At 45.3% G+C, this 22,318-nt stretch overlaps 1 protein-coding gene and 1 non-coding gene across 8 annotated transcripts in view; both read right to left on the bottom strand.

The window, feature by feature from the left end:
* Window positions 1–13,081: 13,081 nt before the first annotated feature.
* LOC139568736 (ubiquitin carboxyl-terminal hydrolase 34-like) overlaps window positions 13,082–22,318 on the bottom strand; it is a 61,877-nt gene continuing 52,640 nt past the window's right edge. For all 7 annotated transcript variants that reach the window (XM_071390773.1, XM_071390774.1, XM_071390776.1 and 4 more), the window contains exons 64-78: window positions 21,543–21,716; window positions 21,018–21,191; window positions 20,323–20,478; window positions 19,816–19,973; window positions 19,261–19,339; window positions 18,590–18,716; window positions 17,830–17,937; window positions 17,584–17,688; window positions 17,092–17,216; window positions 16,524–16,647; window positions 16,321–16,400; window positions 15,966–16,106; window positions 15,519–15,665; window positions 15,072–15,228; window positions 13,082–14,833 (exon numbers count right to left, since the gene is read on the bottom strand). In XM_071390773.1, the coding sequence (XP_071246874.1) occupies window positions 14,088–14,833; window positions 15,072–15,228; window positions 15,519–15,665; window positions 15,966–16,106; window positions 16,321–16,400; window positions 16,524–16,647; window positions 17,092–17,216; window positions 17,584–17,688; window positions 17,830–17,937; window positions 18,590–18,716; window positions 19,261–19,339; window positions 19,816–19,973; window positions 20,323–20,478; window positions 21,018–21,191; window positions 21,543–21,716 (2,601 nt within the window). In that variant the 3' untranslated portion in view covers window positions 13,082–14,087. The remainder of the gene's footprint in view (window positions 14,834–15,071; window positions 15,229–15,518; window positions 15,666–15,965; window positions 16,107–16,320; window positions 16,401–16,523; window positions 16,648–17,091; window positions 17,217–17,583; window positions 17,689–17,829; window positions 17,938–18,589; window positions 18,717–19,260; window positions 19,340–19,815; window positions 19,974–20,322; window positions 20,479–21,017; window positions 21,192–21,542; window positions 21,717–22,318) is intronic.
* On the bottom strand, window positions 17,340–17,472 carry LOC139569009 (small nucleolar RNA SNORA44). Its single transcript, XR_011673845.1, has one exon. It is a non-coding gene; the product is annotated as a small nucleolar RNA SNORA44 (small nucleolar RNA).

The following is a 22,318-nucleotide window of genomic DNA, read 5'->3' as shown; positions in this document are numbered from 1 at the left end:
TTCTTTGTCTTATTGGTGTCCTTTAGTAGTGGTTTCGTTGCAGCAATTTGACCATGATGGCCTGATTCACGCAGTCTCCTCTGAACAGTTGATGTTGAGATGTGTCTAACTTGAACTCTGTGAAGCATTTATTGGGCTGCAATTTCTGAGGCTGCTGCTAACTCTAATGAACTTCCGGTCCTGTGACAGTCCTCATGAGAGCCAATTTCATCATAGCGCTTGAATGTTTTTGCGACTGGCACTTGAAGAAACTTTCAAAGTTCTTAACATTCTCCGGATTGACTGACCTTCATGTCTTAAAGTAATGATGGACTGTCGTTTCTCTATTCTTATTTGAGCTGTTCTTGCCATGATATGGACTTGATCTTTTACCAAATAGGGCCATCTTCTGTATACCTTGTCACAACACAACTGATTGGCTCAAACGCATTACGGAGGAAAGAAATTCCACAACTTAACAAGGCACACCTGATCATTTAAATGCATTCCAGGTGGCTACCTCATGAAGCTGGTTGAGAGAATGCCAAGAGTGTGCAAATCTGTCATCAAGGCAAGGGTGACTTCTTTGAAGAATCTCAAATATAAAATATAATTTGATTTTACTTTTTTGGTTACTACATGATTCCATGTGTTATTTCATAGTTTTGATATCTTCACTACTATTCTACAATGTAGCAAATACTAAAAATAAAGAAAAACCCTTGAATGAGGTGTGTCCAAACTTTTGACTGGTACTGTAGTTATCCAGGTCTCAAGACTAACTTTTTATCACCGCCACAGAATCCTTTCGAAGTGCAATTTCAACCATCGCAAACTGAAGATGAACCATCCCAAATTAAAATACCTTGTTTATTTTTACGTTTTGATATGCCAACATGGATCTAATCTAGGACCTAAGTCATTCACAGTGATTTAAAAGGCTAATAAGTACTTTACACCACTGCTCTTAAGTAAAAAAAAATACTTCAAAGTACTACCTACGTGTTTTATTTTTATTATCTGTACTTTACTATTTATATTTAGGACAACTTTTACTTCACTACATTCCTAAAGAAAATAATGTACATTTTTCATGACACCCACAATAACTAGTTAGATTTTGAATGCTTATCAGGACAGGAAAATGGTCCAATTCATACACTTATCAAGTGTGGGGTTTTTATAAGGTTTTTTGACATGCTTAACTAACTATAAGCTAGTAGGGCTTCTTATGCATTAAAGTTTGAATTACTGACTCATGTGAACCTGCATTTTCCATTAGTCTCTACTCTTACCAGTGCTCTGTCTAACCATGAGGCCACAGCCTGAAATTGCAACAAATGTATCTGAGCATAAGATATGAACAGCAGTCTGAAATGTGTGTGTGTTAAAAAGGGCGCTGTGGGCACTGTACTGTGTGACCGAGACTGTGCTAATCTTAGAGAGACACAGGAGGGGGGTGAATCAGGGGACTGCTGACTGTGGTGTACAATAGACAATAACAGATAAACTATACACACGAAGAACATCTGTGAGGTTCTGAATTATGCACTATAACCCAATACTATAACACATGTGATTGAATATTAGCAACTGTTGGCCTGGGAGACTGGGTGTCTGTGTGTGTGTGCTGGAAGTAACAGTTAGCCAGATAAGAGTGCTGGGAAGCTGTGGTTAGCCTTGAGCGAGAACAGTGGCCATTGTATACAGGTGCGAATTGCTCAGACAATATTACAGAGCTGTCTGACCTCAGTCTTTGGGGTGAAGGAGCGTAATCTACACAGCAACAGCATCGGGACATCACATGCGCTAAGGGGCCAGGACTGGCTTAAGGCGCCAACATCAACGATAGGCTGGGTAAGTCTAAACCACGCCCAGTCTCTACTCTGACAGGCCGGCTCGGAAGTGGGAACTATCTCTGTCATGAGTATTTATTATAATGTCTTTGTCAGTAACAAGTGTCTTCTCTGTTTTCCACCCTGCGGGGTGGTGCAGTGAACCCGTATATACGAAAATTGCATTTGCCATTTATTACTTAGTTAATAAAAAGTACATAGCATACAATTAGTGACTCATTGTCATACTTGTCCTTATACCAGATTGAATTGACGCAACCCTAACACAAGAGAACATCTCTTGTCATCCCTACTGCCTCTAATCTGGCAGACTCACTAATCACAAATGTTCCATTTGTAAATTATGTCTGAGTGTTGTATTGTGCCCATGGCATTCCATAAATATGAAAAACAAGAAAATAGTTCAGTCTGATTTGCTTAATATAAGGAATTTGAAATTTATACTTTTACTTTTCATACTTATATTTTAGCAATTCAATTTACTTTTGATAGTTATATGGAAAACCAAATACTTTTAGACTTTACTCAAGTAGTATTTTACTGGGTGACTTTCACTTGAGTCATTTTCTATTAAGGCATCGTCCCATTTATTCAAGTATGACAATTGGGTACTTTTCCCACCACTGAATAGGAGTACTACTGAAATCGAAAATGGGGCTATCAACTGAGTATTTTTTTTGGGGACCCTTCCCAGATCTGTGCCTCGACACAATCCTATCTTATGCCAGCTCAGCTTCCAGCTCCTAAGCAACTCTGTAGTAATTTGTGTGTGTTATTTCTTACATTATTAGCCCAGAATTGTTGTGTTACATACAGCCGGAAATAACTTTTTGATATCAGAGTAGCGGTAAATCACCAGCATTACAACCAGGAACACGACTAATTAGATCCTTTGTTTGTACCCCCCAGGGCAATTTAACTTATTTCAGAGGCTGCTCAAAAACACCGCTGGCAGAGAAGAGGTATACGGAGTGGACTTCTAGTCCGACTCAGGAGGCGTGCAAACCTCCACCGCTTCCGAGTATATTACTCGCCAACGGTCAGTAGACTAGCTCAGGGCTAGGATCTCTTTCCAGAGAGACATTAAGGATTGTACCATACTCTGTTTCACGGAAACATGGCTCTCATACAGCCAGCTGGGTTCTCAGTACATCGTGCAGACAAGAATAAAGAACTCTCCGCGAAGAAGAAAGGTGGGGGTGTATGTTTCATGATTAACTACGTGGTGTGACTGTGATAATACAGAAACTCAAGTCCTTTTGTTCAACTGACCTAGAATACCTCACAATCAAATGCCAACCGTATTACCTCCCAAGATAATTCTCTTCAGTTACAGTCACAGCCGTGTATTTTCCACCTCAAGCCGATACCATGACGGCCCTCAAAGAACAACACTGGACTTTATGCAAACTGGAAACCACATATCCTGAGGTCTCATTTATTGTAGCTGAGGATTTTAACAAAGCATCTTAGGAAAATACTAGCCAAGTTCTAACACATTGACAGTAGTACTCGCGCTAAAAAACATTGGACCATTTCTACTAAACTTTTCGAAATGCCTACAAGGACCTCCCACGCCCTACTTCTGCAAATCTGATCGACTCCATTTTGCTTCTCCCTTCCTATAGGCAGAAACTCAAACAGGAATTACCCGTGGTAAGGTCTATTCAACGCTGGTCTGACCAATCGGAATCCATACTTCAAGATTGTTTTGATCATGCGGACTGGGGTATGTTCTGGGTAGCCTCTGACAATACCATCCACGAATACGGTGACTGAGTTCATCAGAAAGTGTATAGGAGATGTTGTACCCACTGTGACTATTAAAACCTACCCAAACCAGAAACAGTGGATAGATGGCAGCATTCACTCAAAGTGGAAACCACTGCATTTAATCATGGCAAGGTGACTGGCAATATGGCCGAATACTAGAGGTAGACCGATTAATCGGAATGGCCGATTAATTAGGGCCGATGTCAAGTTTTCATAATCGGAAATAGGTATTTTTGGACACCGATTTGGCCGTTTGTGTTTTTTTTACACCTTTATTTACCTAGGCAAGTCAGTTAACACACGGCCTAGGAACGGTGGGTTAACTGCCTTGTTCAGGGGCTCAACGACAGATATTTACCTTGTCAGCTCGGGGATTCAATCTTGCAACCTTACAGTTAACTAGTCCAACGCTCTAACCACCTGCCTCTCATTGCACTCCACGAGGAGCCTGCCTGTTACGCGAATGCAGTAAGAAGCCAAGGTAAGTTGCTAGCTAGCATTAAGCTTATCTTATAAAAAACAATCAATCAATCATAATCACTAGTTAACTACACATGGTTGATGATATTACTAGTTTATCTAGCGTGTCCTGCGTTGCATATAATCGATGCGGTGTGCATTTGCGAAAAAGGACTGTCGTTGCTCCAACGTGTACCTAACCATAAACATCAATGCCTTTCTTAAAATCAATACACAAGTATATATTTTTAAACCTGGATATTTAGTTAAAATAAATTCATGTTAGCAGGCAATATTAACTAGGTAAATTGTGTCACTTCTCTTGCAACAGAGTCAGGGTATATGCAGCAGTTTGGGCCGCCTGGCTCGTTGCGAACTGTGTGAAGACTATTTCTTCCTAACAAAGACAGCCAACTTCGCCAAATGGGGGATGATTTAACAAAAGCGCATTTGCGAAAAAAGCACAATCGTTGCACGACTCTACCTAACCACAAACATCAATGCCTTTCTTAAAATCAATACACATTAGTATATATTTTTAAACCTGCATATTTAGCTAAAAGAAATCCAGGTTAGCAGGCAATATTAACCAGGTGAAATTGTGTCACTTCTCTTGCGTTCATTGCACGCAGTCAGGGCATATGCAACAGTTTGGGCCGCCTGGCTCGTTGCGAACTAATTTGCCAGAATTTTACGTAATTATGACAACGTTGAAGGTTGTACAATGTAACAGCAATATTTAGACTTAGGGATGCCACCCGTTAGATAAAATACGGAACAGTTCCGTATTTCACTGAAATAATAAACGTTTTGTTTTCGAAATTATAGTTTCCAGATTCGACCATATTAATGACCAAAGGCTCGTATTTGTGTATTATTATGTTATAATTAAGTCTATGATTTGATAGAGCAGTCTGACTGAGCGTGGTAGGCAGCAGCAGGCTCGTAAGCATTCATTCAAACAGCACTTTGCTGTGCTTCAAGCATTGAGCTGTTTATGACTTCAAGCCTATCAACTCCCGAGATTAGGCTGGTGTAACCGATGTGAAATGGCTAGCTAGTTAGCGGGGTGCGCACTAATAGCGTTTCAAACGTCACTCGCCCTGAGACTTGGAGTAGTTGTTCCCCTTGCTCTGCAAGGGCCGTGGATTTTGTGGAGCGATGGGTAACGATGCTTCGAGGGTGGCTGTTGTCGATGTGTTCCTGGTTCGAGCCCAGATAGGGGCGAGGAGAGGGACGGAAGCTATACTGTTACACTGGCAATACTAAAGTGCCTATAAGAACATCCAATAGTCAAAGGTATATGAAATACAAATGGTATAGAGAAATAGTCCTATAAATACTGTCCGGGGGTTTCTTCGGATGGGGCCACAGTGTCTCCTGACCGCTCCTGTCTCAGCCTCCAGTATTTATGCTGCAGTAGTTTATGTGTCGGGGGGCTAGGGTCAGTTGGTTACCTGGAGTACTTCTCCTGTCTTATCCAGTGTCCTGTGTGAATTTAAGTATGCTCTCTCTAATTCTCTCGTTCTCTCTTTCTCTCTGAGAACCTGAGCCCTAGGACCATACGTCAGGACTACCGGGCATGATGACACCTTGCTGTCCCCAGTCCGCCTGGCCTTGCTGCTATTCCAGTTTCAACTGTTCTGCCTGCGGTTACGGAACCCCTACCTGTCCCAGACCTGCTGTTTTCAACTCTTAATGATCGGCTATGAAAAGCCAACTGAGATTTATTCCTGATTATTATTTGACCATGCTTGTCATTTATGAACATTTTGAAAATCTTGGCTCTCTCTAATTTTCTCCTTCTCTCTTTCTTTCTCTCGGAGGACCTGAGCCCTAGGACCATACGTCGGGACTACCGGCCGTGGTGACTCCTTGCTGTCCCCAGTCCACCTGGCCTTGCTGCTATTCCAGTTTCAACTGTTCTGCCTGCGGTTATGGAACCCCTACCTGTCCCAGACCTGCTGTTTTCAACTCTTAATGATCGGCTATGAAAAGCCAACTGAGATTTATTCCTGATTATTATTTGACCATGCTAGTCATTTATGAACATTTTGAAAATCTTGGCTCGCTCTAATTTTCTCCTTCTCTCTTTCTTTCTCTCGGAGGACCTGGGCCCTAGGACCATGCGTCGGGACTGCCGCCCGTGGTGACTCCTTGCTGTCCCCAGTCCGCCTGGCCTTGCTGCTATTCCAGTTTCAGCTGTTCTGCCTGCGGTTATGGAACCGCCACCTGTCCCAGACCTGTTGTTTTTCAACTCTTGATGATCGGCTATGAAAAGCCAACTGAAAATTATTCATGATTATTATTTGACCATGCTTGTCACTTATGAACATTTTTGAACATCTTGGCATAGTTCTGTTATAATCTCCACCCGGCACAGCCAGAAGAGGACTGGCCACCCCTCATAGCCTAGTTCCTCTCTAGGTTTCTTCCTAGGTTTTGGCCTTTCTAGGGAGTTTTTCCTAGCCACCGTGCTTCTACACCTGCATTACTAGCTGTTTGGGGTTTTAGGCTGGGTTTCTGTACAGCACTTCGAGATATTAGCTGATGTACGAAGGGCTATATAAAATAAAATTGATTGATTGAAATTGATACTATATTAACTACAACCTAAAACCTCTTACCTTGGAATATTGAAGTCTCATGTTAAAAGGACCCACCAGCTTTCTCATGTTCTGAGCAAGGAACTTAAACGTAGCTTTCTTACATGGCACATGTTGCACTTTTACTTTCTTCTCCAACACTTTGTTTTTGCATTATTTAAACCAAATTGAACATGTTTCATTATTTATTTGAACCTAAATTGATTTTATTGATGAATTATATTAAGTTAAAATAAGTGTTCATTCAGTATTGTTGTAATTGTCATTATTACAAATAAAATACATTTCAAAAAATAAAATTGTCCAATTAAATCGGTATCGGCTTTTTTTGGTCTTCCAATAAATCGGTATCGGCGTTGAAAAATCATAATCGGTGGACCTCTACCGAATACAAACACTGTAGTTACTCAATCCGTAAGGCAATCAAAAAGGCAAAACTTCAGTACAAAGTGGAGTCGCAATCCAACAGCTCAGTCAGGAGACGTATGTGGCAGGGACTACAGACAATCACGGACTACAAAGGGAAAACCAGCCACGTCTCGGACACCGACGTCTTGCTTCCGAACAAGCTAAACGCCTTCGCCCGCTTTAAGGATAACACAGTGCCACCAACGCGGCCCGCTACCAAGGACTGTGGGCTCTCCTTTAAGCGTTTTAACAATCGCAAGGCTGCCGGCCCAGAAGGCATCCCTAGCTGCGTTCTCAGAGCATGCACAGACTAGCTGGCTTGAGGGTTTACGGACATATTCAATCTACCTATCCCAGTCCACTGTCCCTACTTGCTTCAAGATGTCCACCATAGGCCTCCCAAGTGGCACAGTGGTCTAAGGCACTGCATCGCAGTGCTAGCTGTGCCACTAGAGATTCTGGCTCGACTCCAGGCTCTGTTGCCGCTGGCCGAGATCGTGAGACCCATGGGGCAGCGCACAATTGGCCCAGCGTCGTTCGGGTTAGGGGAGGGTTTGGACGGCAGGGATGTTCTTGTCCTATAGCACACTAGCGACTCCTGTAGCGGGCCGGGCGCATGCACGCTGACACGGTCGCCAGACGTACAGTGTTTCCTCTCACACATTGGTGCGGCTGGCTTCTGGTTTAAGCGGGCATTGTGGCAAGAAGCAGTGGTTCTGTCATCATGAAGTGCTTTGAGAGGCTAGTTAAGGATCATATCACCTCTGCCTTACCTGACACCCGAGACTCATTTGAATTTGCTTACCGCCCCAATAGATCTACAGATGATGCCATCGCACTGCACACTGCCCTATCCCCTTAGGACAAGAGGAATACCTATGTAAGAATGCTGTTCATTGACTGTAGCTCAGCATTCAACACCATAGTACCCTCCAAGCTCATCAATAAGCTCTGGGCCCTGGGTCTGAACCCTGCCCTGTGCAGCAGGGTCCTGGACTTCCACCCCCAAGGTAGGTAGGAAGGTAGGTAGGAAACAACTTTGCTGATCCTCAACACAGGGGCCCCACAAGGGTGTGTGCTCAGCCCCCTCCTGTACTCCCTGTTCATTTACATTTAAGTCATTTAGCAGACGCTCTTATCCAGAGCGACTTACAAATTGGTGCATTCACCTTATGATATCCAGTGGAACAACCACTTTACAATAGTGCATCTAACTCTTTTAAGGGGGGGGGGGGTTAGAAGGATTACTTTATCCTATCCTAGGTATTCCTTAAAGAGGTGGGGTTTCAGGTGTCTCCGGAAGGTGGTGATTGACTCCGCTGACCTGGCGTCGTGAGGGAGTTTGTTCCACCATTGGGGTGCCAGAGCAGCGAACAGTTTTGACTGGGCTGAGCGGGAACTGTACTTCCTCAGAGGTAGGGAGGCGAGCAGGCCAGAGGTGGATGAACGCAGTGCCCTTGTTTGGGTGTAGGGCCTGATCAGAGCCTGAAGGTACGGAGGTGCCGTTCCCCTCACAGCTCCGTAGGCAAGCACCATGGTCTTGTAGCGGATGCGAGCTTCAACTGGAAGCCAGTGGAGAGAGCGGAGGAGCGGGGTGACGTGAGAGAACTTGGGAAAGTTGAACACCAGACGGGCTGCGGCGTTCTGGATGAGTTGTAGGGGTTTAATGGCACAGGCAGGGAGCCCAGCCAACAGCGAGTTGCAGTAATCCAGACGGGAGATGACAAGTGCCTGGATTAGGACCTGCGCCGCTTCCTGCGTGAGGCAGGGTCGTACTCTGCGAATGTTGTAGAGCATGAACCTACAGGAACGGGTCACCGCCTTGATGTTAGTTGAGAACGACAGGGTGTTGTCCAGGATCACGCCAAGGTTCTTAGCACTCTGGGAGGAGGACACAATGGAGTTGTCAACCGTGATGGCGAGATCATGGAACGGGCAGTCCTTCCCCGGGAGGAAGAGCAGCTCCGTCTTGCCGAGGTTCAGCTTGAGGTGGTGATCCGTCATCCACACTGATATGTCTGCCAGACATGCAGAGATGCGATTCACCACCTGGTTATCAGAGGGGGGAAAGGAGAAGATTAATTGTGTGTCGTCTGCATAGCAATGATAGGAGAGACCATGTGAGGATATGACAGAGCCAAGTGATTTGGTGTATAGTGAGAATAGGAGAGGGCCTAGAACAGAGCCCTGGGGGACACCAGTGGTGAGAGCACGTGGTGCGGAGACAGATTCTCGCCACGCCACCTGGTAGGAGCGACCTGTCAGGTAGGACGCAATCCAAGCGTGGGCCGCGCCGGAGATGCCCAGCTCGGAGAGGGTGGAGAGGAGGATCTGATGGTTCACAGTATCAAAGGCAGCCGATAGGTCTAGAAGGATGAGAGCAGAGGAGAGAGAGTTAGCTTTAGCAGTGCGGAGCGCCTCCGTGACACAGAGAAGAGCAGTCTCAGTTGAATGACTAGTCTTGAAACCTGACTGATTTGGATCAAGAAGGTCATTCTGAGAGAGATAGCAGGAGAGCTGGCCAAGGACGGCACGTTCAAGAGTTTTGGAGAGAAAAGAAAGAAGGGATACTGGTCTGTAGTTGTTGACATCGGAGGGATCGAGTGTAGGTTTTTTCAGAAGGGGTGCAACTCTCGCTCTCTTGAAGACGGAAGGGACGTAGCCAGCGGTCAAGGATGAGTTGATGAGCGAGGTAAGGGAGAAGGTCTCCGGAAATGGTCTGGAGAAGAGAGGAGGGGATAGGGTCAAGCGGGCAGGTTGTTGGGCGGCCGGCCGTCACAAGACGCGAGATTTCATCTGGAGAGAGAGGGGAGAAAGAGGTCAAAGCACAGGGTAGGGCAGTGTGAGCAGAACCAGCGGTGTCGTTTGACTTAGCAAACGAGGATCGGATGTCGTCGACCTTCTTTTCAAAATGGTTGATGAAGTCATCAGCAGAGAGGGAGGATCTGTTCACCCATGACTGCGTGGCCATGTACTCCTCCAACTCTATTATCAAGTTCGCAGATGACAACAGTTGTAGGCTTAATTACCAACAATGATGAGACAGACTACAGAGAGAAGGTGAGGGCACTGGGAAAGCAGTGCCAGGAAAATAACCTCTCAAATCAATGTCAACAAAACAAAGGAGCTGATCGTGGACTTCAGGAAATAGCAGAGGGAGCACGCCCCTATCCACATCGACGGGACCGCAGTGGAGAAGGTGGAATGCTTCAAGTTCCTTGGCGTACACACCACTGACGTTCTGAAATGGTCCACCCACAGAGTCTGATGAAGAAGGCGCAACAGAGCCTCTTCAACCTCAGCAGGCTGAAGACATTTTTACAGATGCAAACTTTTACAGATGCACAATTGAGAGCATCCTGTCAGGCAACTGCACCACCCTCTGGAGAGCCCTGCTGTTGCAGGCGGTGCAGTCTGCCCAACGCATCACCAGGGGCAAACTACCTGCCCTCCAGGATACCTACAGCACCCGATGTCACAGGAAGCCAAAAATATCATCAAGGACATCAACCAACCAAGCCACGGCTTGTTCAACCCGCTATCATCCAGAAGGCGAGGTCAGTACAGGTGCATGAAAGCTAGGACCGAGATACTGAAAAACATTATCTCAAGGCCATCACTGTTAAATAGCCATCACTAGCATAACCTGGCTTCCACCTGGTTATGCAACCCTGCACCTGAGAGGATGCGGCCCTATATACATAGACTCGGAATCACAACACCCGCAAAAGCATCTGCTAAATATGTGTATGTGACCAATAAAATTTGATTTGTGTGCCTTCCAAATCATGACTTTACCACAGGTGGACTCCAATCAAGTTGTAGAAACATCTCAAGGATGATCAATGGAAATAGGATGCACCTGAGCTCAATTTTGAATCTCATACCAAAGAGTCTGAATACTTACATAAATAAAATGTTTATTTTTAATAAATGTGCAAGAACTTCAGAAAAAAACTTTGCTTTGTCGTTATGGGGTATTGTGTGTAGATTGACGAGGATTTATTTATTTAATCCATTTTATAATAAGGCTGTAACGGCCTCTCGAGTGGCGCAGCGGTCTAAGGCACTGCATCGCAGTGTTGCGGCGTCACAACAGCCTGGGGTTAGATCCCAGGCCGTGACCAAGAGTCCCATAGGGCTGCGCACAATTGGCCCAGTGTCATCCAGGTTAGCAGAGGGTTTGGCCGGAGGGGTGGATACTTGGATCATCGCGCTCTAGCGACTCCTTGTGGCGGGCCGGGCGCCTGCAAGCTGACTTCGGATCGTCAGTTGAACGGTGTTTCCTCCCGCTGGCTTCCGGGTTAAGCAAGAGGGTGTTAAGAAGCGTGCCTTGGCGGGTCATGTTTTGGAGGACACATGACTCGATCTTCGTTGGGGAGATGCTGCGATGAGACAAAATCGGGAATTTAAAAATGGGTTAAAATTACAAAATTATTTTAAAAATAACAAGGCTGTAACTTAACAAAACATGGAAAAGGTCAAGGGGTCTGAATACTTTCTGAATGTACTGTATGCCTGGGCACATTGAAGCTGTTCTGGCAGCTCGTGGTGGATGTATATAAATAAATTAACCAACATCTCAAAGCAAGGTGCTTGTCCACACTGATGCTGACATGGAGGCGGCAGAAAATTTTGCCAAACGTTTAATTACATAAATAGGCTTAAAGGCAGTGACGTTTGACAAATATAATTTAAGATAATTAACATGAACGTAAAGGCTTGTTCAGTTAACATACTCAAGGCACGGTTAGTTCAGATCAAAATTGTCACAAGAGCTGCGAGAAAGGCCAGTGCCTATTGCGCACCACACACGTCAACCACCTTGAAAACTGAACGGAGGCAATCAGCATTTTAAAACTAAAACATAATGGTTTAAAACCTGGAGGTTTTAAGTCATTTTGAGGCATGTCTTAACTTGTTCCACAGTAGCCTAGCGAAAATCAGACCATGAAATGTTGAGGGATTTTTATAAACAGTTCCTTTTACCATTGAAAGCAGCATTTCTAGCATGTTCTACTGGGTTTCTATCAACTTCATTTCATTTCCCAGCAGCCCAAGACAATCCTAGTCATATTAGCAACCCATGCTAGCTGTTGCATCTTTAGATCTCCCCTCTTTCTAAATGTTAATATCAGTCACAGAACCACTGACGTACTTGTGCACTTTTTGAAACGGATCCAATAACATTTTGGAACATTCGAGTGTAGCCTATATACTGCATTGTGCGCAGTGCTGCGCTTACCATGGGCCGGTCCAAAAGCATATTTTGCAGTGGGGGATTAGATCATAAAATGAGGAACTGATTCTGTGGTGCAAAGCCAGAAAGACAGTAGCTGCTTGGCGCTTTACAGAAGGAAATCAAACTAATCATGGCATATTAATGGGGGGTTCAAATTGATGTGTTTCTAATAACCCCCCCCCCCCCCGTAAGTTACACACCTGCCTGAAGGGTCCCTGTGTAAAGTTGTCTTCAGTACCCCTGTAACAAATCAATACAACATTTTTACAGAGAGGATGGTTACGATAAAAATACCATCACACACCACACTGGTCTCTCAAGACCAGGATTGGGTAACGTAGAGTACCCCGCTTGTCCTCCTATCAAGGACAGTTTCAAGACCGTATCTGTTTCAAAACACTGATCATTGGGTTGTGAAGGACTTACACCATATGTTAGATTGTTAAGGTATAAAGCAAAAGCAGACGGAGTAAAAAAAAAACAAGAGCAGAGCTGATAATAGCGGCCATTAGTGTCACAGTCCACCCAAAGACTTCTCTCAAAACTGCTGCAGCCTAAGGACCAGGTTTCTCTTGAAAACATACTCCATCTAAATGGGATACATTTGATTTGATAAAGACAAGGTTCAATTAAAATGATTGTGGTTCTTCACAGCAGTGTAACGTGAGGCGGAATAAGTCCGGAAACATTCTGGTAAACCTTACGACCACGGTGAAGGCTGTACGGGGGATCCTTAAAACAATAAATCAATCACAATGCTAAATCAATCAGATTTAATCCAGGATGTGCGAGGACGCTATAGGAGAAAAATGATCATAGCTCATTGTGGTTTTCAGTTCATAATTATTCATATTACAATTTTTATTAATTTATCCTATATTGAAATAAATAAAAAAAGAAACAAAACAACCAGAAGAAGCAAGAATGACAATAGATTATGGAATGTATTTTCAGTAAATAAAATAAAGCTCCAACTGTTACACCAAGTCTGCTTTATTTCACCCACAGATATCGTGTCAAATAAAGCACCATTATATATATATATATATATATATATATATATATATATATATATATATATATATATAAATATATATAAATATATATATATATGTATATATAGTTTTCATATACACCGCCAGGCAACAACTAGAGAAGATTCTTTACAGAATCAAGTTTCTTGTGGTTCTTTTTTAATGTACAGGTAAACTTAGTTTGGATATTAACCACAGAAAAAAAGCAAGGCAACTTTTGCCTCTTTCATAAAGTACAAAACTGGCACAGAGGACACCATTTTATACAGAGTAAAAATGCAATAAAATTAAATTGCATACAGAAGAGACTAAAATTCCTGTAAACCTTTCCCCGTTACAGCAACCTCAAACAAATAAGTCACTTCAAAAAGAACTCTGAAATAGGTTAAAAAAAAAATATTATTTTTGCCGATCCATTGATCTCTTTCGTCCAATGGATTGGCGGCTGTGCATGTTTATAGTCATTTGGGAGCATGCTGTCTGGAGCCTTCTTCTGTCATTGAAGCTGGGGAGGAGTGATCGCGTGACATACCGGAGCACAAGAACTGATAGAAGCACGTCAGCAGAGGCCAACGCAACATACACAGAAAAGGGAAACAACAAACGAAAGGATGAAAACAGGGAAAGAAAAGTGTTAAACGAAAGAGCATAATTCATTTAGAGAAAAAAAATAACAGACAAAAAATATTTTTAAAAAGGGCTCATGGCGCTGAGAGCAATAATGGGGATGTCACGAGGAGGCAGAGCACGGCCCTTTCCCAAATAGTTTTGTAACCACGGCGATAGTGGCCTCCACTGTCCTGTAGAGCATTTCCAGGGTGTCCGGAGGCGGGGCAGAGTTCGTCAGAGCCTGCGAGGGGGCGTGGCTACTGCACCCTGGGACCTCTGGCCCCTCTCCTGCCAGCCCCAGGGCAGATGGGAAGGCCAGGTCCTCCGAGGCCAGGGCGGCCGAGCCTCCGCAAGTCTCATCCATTGCCGCCGTTGCTTCCCTCCTCTCTTCCTCCTCCGCTCCTGCCATGGCTGCCTGCTGAGTCTGAGACGACTGCGGCTCCTTCCCTCCCTGTCCGCTGCCGCCGTACGACAACTCTCCCGTCTCCGGGAGGGAGGAAGAGGATGATGATGAGGAAGAGGAGGAAGAGGAAGCCTCCATCTTCTCCTCCTTGGGGGAGGCGTCCCCAGGGGGTTGGCTGCAACTGGTGGCAGCGGTAGGATCCGGTGAGGGCGGGTCGTGCTCGGTTCCCGGGTCGATGAGGGACGAGGAGTCCCGCGTCTCTGTGTCCGAGGTGCTGGTGGGAGTCAGTGCCTCCTGGTGCTCCGGCTTCAGCTCGACACATGGGGGGAGGGAGGAGGCGGCAGCACAGGTGGGTCCGGATACGGTCACACCCCCGGTGCTGGTGCCGGCGCTGGTTCCTTCCCCGGGGCCGTCGTCGCTACTCATCCGCCGGCGCTTCACTGGGGTGGCGCCCTCCTCCTCCGCTGAGAGACAGAGAAGAAACTCAGGTGATTAACCTTCACATCTGTGTACAGGTAGTACTACCATTAGCATTTCCAACTTCAAGTCATCATTCCCAACGGGTTTAAATGACACATAGTCCAACCCTGTTATCTGCTTACACTACTAAGTGACAATAGCCTGAAAGGGACACCACACATTGACTACCATCAATGCGTTTCCATTTTTCAAGTTTGTGACAGTATACTGTATGTGTCGCACCTTTGGCCTTGCGGTCCTTGGCCTCCTGTTCGAGCGCGCTGCGTTGCTGCACACAGGCGCTACACTTGGACAGCAACTCCTGCAGGGCCGGACCCAGAGCCGGGTCCAACGCCTGGGGGGTGTGTATGGAAAACATCAACGCCAACGCTCGCAGGTCCTGAAGAGAGGGAGGGAGAGGGACAGAGGGGGGATAAGTGATTATCTAGTAGAGAATAGCATTTGAACAGGGAATGACAATCTAGTAAGGCATAACTATGGAATTAACGAGGAAGCATGAATAAGGCCCGAGTAGAGCGTGAAAAAGGGATGAATAGCATATAAATAGGGCATGAATTGCATTAGAATAAGGCATGAATAGTGTACTAACAGAACGTGAATAAGGCATGAATAGTGCATTAACAGAATGTGAATAAGGCGTGAATAAGGGCATGAATAAGGGGTACTGACAGCGTTGAGGAGGCCGCTGGTCTTGCTCAGCTCCAGGCGGTGCGAGGCCAGCTCGGGCTGTAGGCTGTGGTACTCGTTCAGCAGGTTGGTCACCAGCAGACTGATCAGGTTGGCGCAGCTGGGGCCTGACAGCACCTGGCTCTGGACCTGAGAGATGACACACACACACACTTGCGGTCATGCACTCGAAAGGCCCATCAACATGGTATTTAAAGTAGCAAGGTTAGCCTGAGTCCCAGATCAGATTATGCAGTCTTGCCAACATCCTTGCGGCCTTTTGAAGTTGACAAGACGGCAAAACAGATCTGGGACTCAGACCAGCGTGAAACCTTGGTTTGGCGTCAACATTGGATGCATACATGAAATGACACGCTATAAAAAGAGGCTAAAGCAGAGGCTGTCGGCGTTGAAATAAACGGATGGTAGCGATGGCTCCAAGATGGCTACCTTGTGCAGGAAGCAGGTGAGGAAGGAGTAGGCCATGTTGTTGTTGAGGAAGGTTCTCTCGTCCATCAGGATGCACTTGATGTACTCGCCGAACGCCGGGTCCTCGCACAGAAGCTTCACACACGTCTTAGCCAGGGCCGACTACAGAACAGCACAGCAAGATGTCGGTGACAACGTACAATCAGTGAGTTTGTATAATTTGATGTGTGTTTGTAGATTTGGATGTGTGTTAAGTGTGTATGCAAGTGAGAGAAATAGTACGCATATGTGTCCGAGTATTGTGTGTGTGTGACTGTATTTGAGTGAGTGTGTTAAAGGGTTTCTGAAATTGTGTGTGAAAGTGTGTGTTATTTACCTGAGACTGGCAAAGCTCCGTCCACAGCTTGGGGAAGAGGGCCAAGTGCAGAGGCAAGCCCTCGTACGCTATCAGGACACCTGGAGCCAGAGAGACATGGTCACATTGGCGACACACCAGATACACACACACAACCAGACAGACAGCCTTTTTAGTCATTAGATACAGTAACATTAGAAATGCATCCACACACACACACTCACTTAGTTTGACAAGGGTCTCTGTGAACTTCTCGCAGTTGATGGCGACTCGACACAGCAGGTGGATGAACTGGTGGTAGGAGAGAAAGTAGTCGAGGAGCATCCGGTCATACACCTCATCTTTACCCTGAGAGAGAGAGACATGGAAGTTGATGATCCTTCTCAATGGCAGCAGGAAGACCACACTAGGGCAAATATACACATGAAATGAACTGAGCTTGAAATTGCGAAGAAACATGCACACATAAACCACTATTTTCCCCAGAGGGAACTTCAGCGGCGGTTTGGGCACCGTTTCCACTTATCCAACCACGATTTTAACCAGGTAGGACAGATGGTCTTTCATCTTAAATGAACCTTTACTTAGCCAGGTAAGCCATCGAGAGCAATCTCCCTGACAACAACAACTTGCGGTGAGATTTCCCCCAAAACATAAAACATCCTCTTTAGCACTAAGGCCACTGTTCTATCAAACTTAACATGATCTTGGTGCCAAAGACGGTCTTTATGTTAAGAAAATGACAAACTGTCCGAGAGACACGAAGCAGTGGTGCTATTCAGAGACACACACCTTGCTGGTCTCCACCATGGAAGGCAGGAGGCACATGTTGAGTTCAGGTCTGGGGGGCCGGACGTTGTTCTTGCCTCCCATCAGCTTGATGTTCTCTCTGCAGGGCAGGTAAGGCCCAAAGGACACTGTGTACAAAAGAGAGTCACATTCAGACAAATCCTACCTGGTCTTACGCAAATCTACAGCAACATATATGTCAACGGGAGATTCTGGACAAAAAATACATGTTTTTCTTGTTGTCCCTAGATATCTGTAGGACAGTTGAGTGACTGCCTCAGGCACGGAGAGGCCAGGACAGTCAAAGACTCCCCCGGTACTCTGGCATGCACTTGGAGAACCGGAGGCTACAGACGGAGCCAGGGTCATTAGGATAGCATGCTGTGTAGTATTATTCATCGGCATTATTTTCATGATGGCTTGCGTTTGTCCTCATTACTTTCGTCAGTACATAAGACAAGCTCTTAAGTGTAGCAGCTGGAGGGGGGCACTCACTGGGGATGTTGCTGTGGTGGTAGGTGCAGTGGTTGTGCTGCAGGAAGGGCACCAGAGTGTGCAGGAAGTCATGGGGACTCAACAGGACCAGCTCCTTCAGAACATCTGGAGGAAGGGGACAGAAATAACCAGGACCTACTAGTGACATCACATCTCATATTACATACAACAACAGGTATACTATGTGGAATAGTTTAGAGGGGAAAATGTGGTCAAGTATTACCCAAACTGTTTGTGTGTGCTTACCCAGGCAGGCGTTGCGGAGCTCCGGAGGGCTGTAGGAGTTGAGGAGGGTGAGCAGCTTGTGGGCAAAGTCGATCCTCTCCTGCCACTGGATAAGAGCCTGCTTCACGTCTATAGGAGAACAACACAGGTTATACAGAGACTTTACAGGGTCCCGAAATAAAAAAAGGCAAGTCACTGAGCTCTAGTTAACAAAAGGCTACGACAGAAGAACACAGGGCTTATTCACAAGGAGGTGAATCCTAACTTTCACTTCATGACTGAGAGAACATTTGACTGATGTCAATGGGAGACAGAACATTTGACTTGAAAATGAGGTTTTGCTACAAGGTAGGTAGTCAGCATACAATAACTATCTTCAAAATAATTGACGAGGGACGTCGGTTGTGAGATGAAAGCTTCTCTTTAGTAATAATACATTTTACCGCTTTAGATTCTACAAAGCAATAAAAAGAAAGTTGCCAGCAAAAGCCACGATAATCACTTGCACATAACTGGCGCGTTCTTTTTTTGTTTTATTTTTTACTTCCTGCCGGAAGGCATTCTGGTACTTGCAGTCAATAGCGTAATCCAATACAACATAAATATGTACATAGTTCTCTCAATCGCCACATGAATTCTAATACAATTACTCTTACATATGTAAATAACTCAAATAAAATATCTTTAGGATACAGCTGAATGAATTAACTGTAAAGACGAACTCTGTAACCCATTACAGTTACAACATCCAGAGAGGGGGAGGGAGGGTGTTTTCGCTGACCTTTGCGCTGCAGATAGGGCCGCGTGGCCTTGAGGACCGACAGGAAGATGGACAGCAGCTCCACCAGGTCCCCCGTCACATGACACGCTGTGGCCTCGTGGTACATCATGTGCAGGGTGTTGAACGACTGCAGGAAGCAGAGAGAAAGGGAGAGAGAGGGAGCGCGAGAGGGGCACATCAAATGACAAACTGTTGCCTAACCCTTTGCCTAAGAAATTAACATTCCTACACTTTATAGGAAAATATTATTTTACAGGATACAGCTCACAATGAAGAAACTTCATCAAACTACCAACATCATGTGTAGGGTGTTAAAGACAGCAGGATGGAGGGAGGGGCACGTCAAATTACCGGTAATGATTTACGCAACAGCTGATGTCATGATAAACCTCTATGGGCACCCTTTACATTGAGAACTTAAAATATAAAATGTCTTATATTGGATACAGAATAAAACTACATTAAACGCTAATATTATTTACATTTTGAACCCGTTAACCCAACCTTGATTTCCGCTAGCTGAGTGATGAACAAGACTTGGAAATGTGGCAACACGAGACTGCCACCAACCAATTCAAAATTATAATATACAAGCCAGTGAAATGAAGCAATGTATAAATGGTTCGACATAAGCCTAAAAACCATAATCAGTGCAGAATGTCTTGACGTACCTCTGTCATGAGGATGAGTCCTCTGTTGAAGACCACCAGTAGTCTGTCCTCATCGTTCTCCAACAACACACGGAAGGCACTGGGGAAGGACACAAAACACAGTTACACTATATCATGGACATATACTGTATTTCACAGTGCTTTCATCTCAAAAGTAAGACAGTGCCCATATGATTCTCTAAAAAGCATCAGACATTTCTCTGGTTAAGTTGCCGCGTGTTCATATTTTTTTTTAAACTCTGCAGATGCTTCGTATCTGGGCCGTGTTTTAGGGCATGCAAAGGAAAATGTTTTAAAACGTTTTGCAACAAATTATTGTGTCCTATTGGACCATTCCAGGTAGTCCCTGTTTCAGTCCATTTTCTTCAACATGGTGCCTTATGAACATGATCCTGGTGGCAAGTGAGAGTGTCCCCCTCCCTCTGTGTGTGTGTGTGTGTGTGTGTGTGTGTGTGTGTGTGTGTGTGTGTGTGTGTGTGCGTGTGTGTGTGATCCCCTCTCTGTGTGTGTGAGCCCCTTTCCCTGTGTGTGTGTGTGTTCCCCTCTCTGTGTTACCTGATGAGTGTGGTCCAGCAGGAGCGTCCGTCCAAGCAGCGGAGGTAGCAGCTGATGGTGGTCTTCTTAAACTGCTTGACGTCCTCCAGCTCCTCCTCCCTCATGTCCGACCGCTGGGCCACAAACAGCTGCATCAGGTTGAACAGCTCCTCCACCGCCTGCAGGGGGACCAACACACAGACACACCAGACAGTGGTCAGAGAGGCAACAGAGACAAATCAACCTCATACAGGAGTCAGAGAGACCACCTAGAAACATCTCAAGAGGCCTAGCCCTCTGATTTCCTCATGAAGTGCTTAGAGGATGATAGTGGACAAGGCACTAATGAATCGCCTGAGGGGTCATGGACACAGGCAGTATAACAGAGGCATAAGACGCAGTAAGAGAGAAAAAAAGACAGACGGACAGTCACACGAACAGTCAACACACACCAGCACCCAGTCAAATCAGGTCATCTTCCCATTATACACAAAGGGACAGAGTCAGTCAGTCAGCCGGACCACCCACCCCTGGGTACTGGCTGGCGTGCGGCGTCAGGTTCTTGAAGGCCCACTGGATGTTCTGGTGCGAGGCCAGCTGGCGAGTGAAGGCGGGCGACTGCTCGCAGCACATCCTCAGGATGCCGTAGTACGCAGGCAGCATTCCCCGGTTGAACAGCACCACCTGTTGGGAAATCATTTCAAGCAGGCTTTCAGACTCACCTCTAGCGACTGGCCTACCTTCATTCTATGGCTGTTGTGTTTTTGCTAGTAACATCTTGTACATTTCCAACGTGTTCCTGGATAAATTGCTCAGGAAAAGTTTCAGAGATCGCCGCTCTCTTGCCAGTTGAAGGCGCTTCTTGCACTGAAGGTTCTAACTTTTGAACTGTTGGACGTAGGGGCGTGTAATTTGGTAAACCTTCAGTTGGAAAGGACAGTAGGATATGGCAGTGCCATGGTAGCGTTAGGCCTCGGAGGCGCTGTGGTAAACATGCACTACACATAACGCATCACATTTTTGCGCTAGAATCATGCAACTTGGTAAACATGGTTAAGATAGGCTTCACCTTTGCCCAATTTAGCGTTATGCTTCCCAACGGTTGACCAAGTGGTACCGTTTCTATAGCTAGGACATTGTTGACTCTGCTCGATTCATTTTGTTAATATTTAAAAAAAATAATAATAATTAGGGGCTTTGCAGCTAAAATGTATTATTTCTACCTCCTGGTCATCGTGGTCAGCCAGGATGTAGTTGAAGGCGATGTTCTTAGTGACCACGGGGTTCTGGACGACCAGACGGACGTTCTCGGGACACTCCATACACACGTTGTACCAGAAGGAGAGCAGGGCCTGCTTGTTGTGGTTAGTGGCGATGGCTGGTTCAGACAGCTTGGGCTGAGAGACGGGGGGACGGGGGGGAAACATGGAGAAAGATCAGAGAAGTTCACTTACTGCAACTCAATTATTTCATTACTATCACTAGAGTTATTATTCAATGTGTGTACAGGTGAACACACCACAGAGGAAGAGAAAAAGGAACCAAACAAATCTAAATGAAACTAACAGACTTCATTTTCATGTCTTGAGATTAACTAAATACAGGCGTTTGGTCATTCTAGTATAGTGCAGTGAATGCACAAAGAGACTAACTTCTAAATGACTAATCTAATCCCAGTCTCATTTAGCCCACTCAATTCTTCCCAAAGAAGACAAAGCCCTTTCTACACCCCCCCACCCCTCCCTCACCTGGAAGAGGTTCCACAGGTCCATGAAGTAACCGGAGAACATGAGCTTCTCCGTCTTGGAGATGAGACAGTAGGTCATGAAGCTGAAGTACTGCACCAGCTTGGTGGTCCCATGCACCGCCGCGTCCACGTAGAGCTTGGCCCGACCCAGCAGGCCCAGAAGCAGGTTGTACACCTGGTACAAGAGCAAAGGGAAAGATTCTAGATATTTTTCAGTATTTTTTCGTTTTCATACAAAATAAACATAACTACAAAACAGTCCCTGTGAAACACGTACACTTCAATCTAATCGTTGTTATCTTGTCAATACATTTTTTATGTAAGTCTCCTTTACAGGTTGTAAAGTATATCCACTTCTCCCAGTTTCAATAAAACATCTCTACTAGAAGAAACTAGAAGATATCTGAACAGGTGATAAAAAATTACCAGCAAATGGATATTATTGCCAAGACCTGATTAGTCGAAACGTCGCTAATGATGGAAACCATTTGACTTGAGCCCATTATAATTGTATAATAAGTTCATTAGCAGTAGTAATCTTGTTATGGATTTGGTTGTTGGAGCGTGTGTGTTATTGTAGCAACAAGGGGAAGTACAGAACGTGTAGGTCTCAGGTCAGACACTGTTAGTGCTGTATATTAAGATTCTAAGGAAGTAGGCAAAAGAGCAACAGTTGGCTTGCTGTTGAGCGAAGTTAGTTTCTGAGGAACAAGGGCAAGGAGAGGACAATAGTTGAAGAGGGAGGAAACATCTGTGAGGGGGGCCAGAGGTGCCCCA

Source organism: Salvelinus alpinus, chromosome 2, assembly GCF_045679555.1.
Source record: "Salvelinus alpinus chromosome 2, SLU_Salpinus.1, whole genome shotgun sequence".
Lineage (NCBI taxonomy): Eukaryota > Metazoa > Chordata > Actinopteri > Salmoniformes > Salmonidae > Salvelinus > Salvelinus alpinus.
Note: the sequence above shows the minus strand (reverse complement) of the source record. Positions and strands in the feature narration are given on the sequence as shown.